We start from the raw sequence: 2516 nt of genomic DNA, 5'->3' as shown, positions 1-2516 counted from the left end.
AAAGAGAGAAACATGAAAATATTTTGATAATAATAAATATTTAAGTAATAATAAAAATTATATTTTTATTTCATAATTATTTTACAATACTAACGTGATAGATTCAAACTTTTATATATTTTTTTTTTAAAAAAAAAAAACTGATTCAAAAGTTGATTAAGACTGCCGTTTCATTGTAAAATAGAAGTATTATTTATAACATTATTCAAAATAATCCCAACAAGATGCCTACTTGCTTAATAATAAATAAATCAAACATTGAAATCTCATATTCTTAACAATTCTAAATTTTTTTCCCTAGGATTTTTATTTTTTATATAAATGTATTCGTAAGAATTTAAATTCCCATGCATCGCATTATGTGGATGCTAAAGATTCCACAAACTAATCACCTTGTAGGAAAACCCATTAAAAAAAAAAAAAAAAAAAGGCCCTTGTAAGAATTTTGCTAACCACTCAAGCGTGCTATCCAAAAGGCAACATGCCAGTATATTTACTGGCTATGTTACCTGTAAAGGTTCCTCACATTTTAAAAGGAAAAGGCTTATCCATACCCGAGAGCCTTCAATTTTATTTCTTCTTTTACCGACTTTTGCCAGATTCCTCATTTCATGATTTGTTTAAGTTTTAAAAAAGGAATAAGAAAAAATGCGAAAGCAACAGTGAAAAAGTAATCAGAATCAGTCTCGATTTAACCCTTTTTTTAGAGAGAGGTCATTATAATTTCCAGAAGGCAAACAAAAAGCCTAAACAGCCGCTGAACAATTTACATTCAATTACAGTCACATTAAACCCACCTCCACATTACAACCTTACAACACACCCACCACATAATAAAAAAAGAAAAAAAAAGAGAGAAATTAAATAAAGAGACAAAAAAGTGGATAAAGATAAAGATAAAGCTAGAAGAACATCAATTAGCAGAGAACTAAAATACACCTACCTAAAAGAAAAAAACAATTAAAAAAGAAAAAAAAAAAAAAAAGCCTAACTCTCTCTCTCTCTCTCTCTTCCGCTCTCTGGGAGCAGCTCAGCACCCAACCGGGGCGACTGCCGGCTTCACCTTGGGCGGCCTTCCCCTCCCTCTGGGCGCGCCACCAGCCGGAGCCGCAGACGGGGCCGAAGCCGTAGCGGTCTTGGCCTTCTTGGGTGGACGGCCACGAGGCCTGCCAGTCCCAGAGGAGGGGCTCTTGGCCTTGGGAAGCGGCGGCGGCGCGAAGGGGTCTCTGGGCTTGGGCGGACGGCCGCGGGGCCTTGGCGGCGACATCGCGGCGCCCGGCGGCAGCTGTGCCTTGGGCTTGGGCGGACGGCCGCGCCCACGCTTCGGCGGCGCGTTGGGGTCGGGCTTCATGTAGTTGTTCTTAAGCAGGACGAGCTGGCCGCTCTGCTTCAGCTTGTTGAGGTGGTGCGAGAGCAGCGTGGAGTGAGCCGCCGGAAGATCCGTGTAAGTCGACTCGATGTACCTGGCGATGGCCGACTTGTTCGAGCCATTCTTATCGTTCAGCGCTTCAATCGCCGCGATAATCATCTGGAAAATACACAAGAACTCAAAACCATTAGACCCAGCTGAAATTTCAAAAAAAAAAAAAGACAAAAGAAAAAAACACCCCAGAAGCGTTTGGATGGTGAGAAAAGAAAGTTGAAGAAAATGGAAGAGAAACTGCAGGTACCTCAGGGTACTGAGGGAGAGGGAGAGCTGCGGGGGAAGGCTGAGGCGGAGGGGGGTTACTGGTTTCTTCAGTGGCCATGGCGGAGCTTGTAGAAGCGAAAGACAGTGCGAGAGAGAGAGAAAGAGAGTGTGTGTGCGACAGAGAGAGGGAGGAGGGGACTGTAGGTTTGGTGGGAAGACGAACGCAAGTTGAGTGGGTAAAGAGGGGTTGGATTTAAAAGGGCGTTTCTTGAGGATCCGATCGAGGGGAAAGGGAAGAGGATGAGAGCCTAGTGAATGCGATCGGACGGCTAGGGATTGTGAGTTTGGCTGGGAATCGGACGGATGTGGTTTCTCTGGGGGGCATCACGCGGATTGATGACATGGATGGGGACTCTCTCGGGGTTTTGAAATTTGTGAGAGGCCAAGTTACCAGAATGTCCCTCATTTTGAATCTTTCCCTTGCAGAGAGCGTTTCGAATAATTTGGGTAGATATTCCATGTGCCTTAGCTTGGAATAGTCTACTACGTTTCAGAATCCGATTGGGCAAAAGCTAGAAAGTCAGAAGAGCGGGAAAGATTTTTGGATTTCCACGTATTGGACCTTGACACGATATCCGTTTCACGGGTGCATAACCTTGTCTGATTATTTTGATTCAATGACCCAGATCCAACATCCGAGTGCGGAAAGTGGGGCCCGCTGGTGGACCGGGTTTGTGGTCCACCATCCAGGAGACAGAGGTGCGGTTGTGTGTGTAGGATGTGTACGTGTTACCTTGCAACACAGCGTTAAAGCGTAAAGGATCGAATGGTTGGTGATTGTTTGGTTGACTTGTGTCAGAGACGTGTACACCCAGGGGTACTCCAT

General features: G+C 44.1%; 1 protein-coding gene across 1 annotated transcript; it reads right to left on the bottom strand.

Annotated features, from left to right (window-relative positions):
• Positions 1-686: 686 nt before the first annotated feature.
• On the bottom strand, positions 687-1936 carry LOC133877044 (HMG-Y-related protein B-like). The gene is made up of 2 exons (XM_062315276.1): positions 1671-1936; positions 687-1528 (listed from the first exon to the last, which is right to left on the bottom strand). Exons 1-2 carry the CDS (start codon positions 1746-1748, stop codon positions 1031-1033), a joined length of 576 nt encoding a protein of 191 aa, XP_062171260.1. The 5' UTR covers positions 1749-1936; the 3' UTR covers positions 687-1030.
• Positions 1937-2516: the final 580 nt, after the last annotated feature.

Source organism: Alnus glutinosa, chromosome 1 (genome assembly GCF_958979055.1).
Source record: "Alnus glutinosa chromosome 1, dhAlnGlut1.1, whole genome shotgun sequence".
Lineage (NCBI taxonomy): Eukaryota > Viridiplantae > Streptophyta > Magnoliopsida > Fagales > Betulaceae > Alnus > Alnus glutinosa.
This window is presented reverse-complemented; position numbering and strand designations above follow the sequence as displayed.

Bases quoted from the DNA above. Each gene is read 5' to 3' on its own strand.
- LOC133877044 (XM_062315276.1), bottom strand. From the start codon at position 1,748: ATGGCCACTGAAGAAACCAGTAACCCCCCTCCGCCTCAGCCTTCCCCC. The intron at 1,529-1,670 runs GTACCTGCAGTT...TGTATTTTCCAG, and splicing joins CTCTCCCTCAGTACCCTGAG to ATGATTATCGCGGCGATTGA.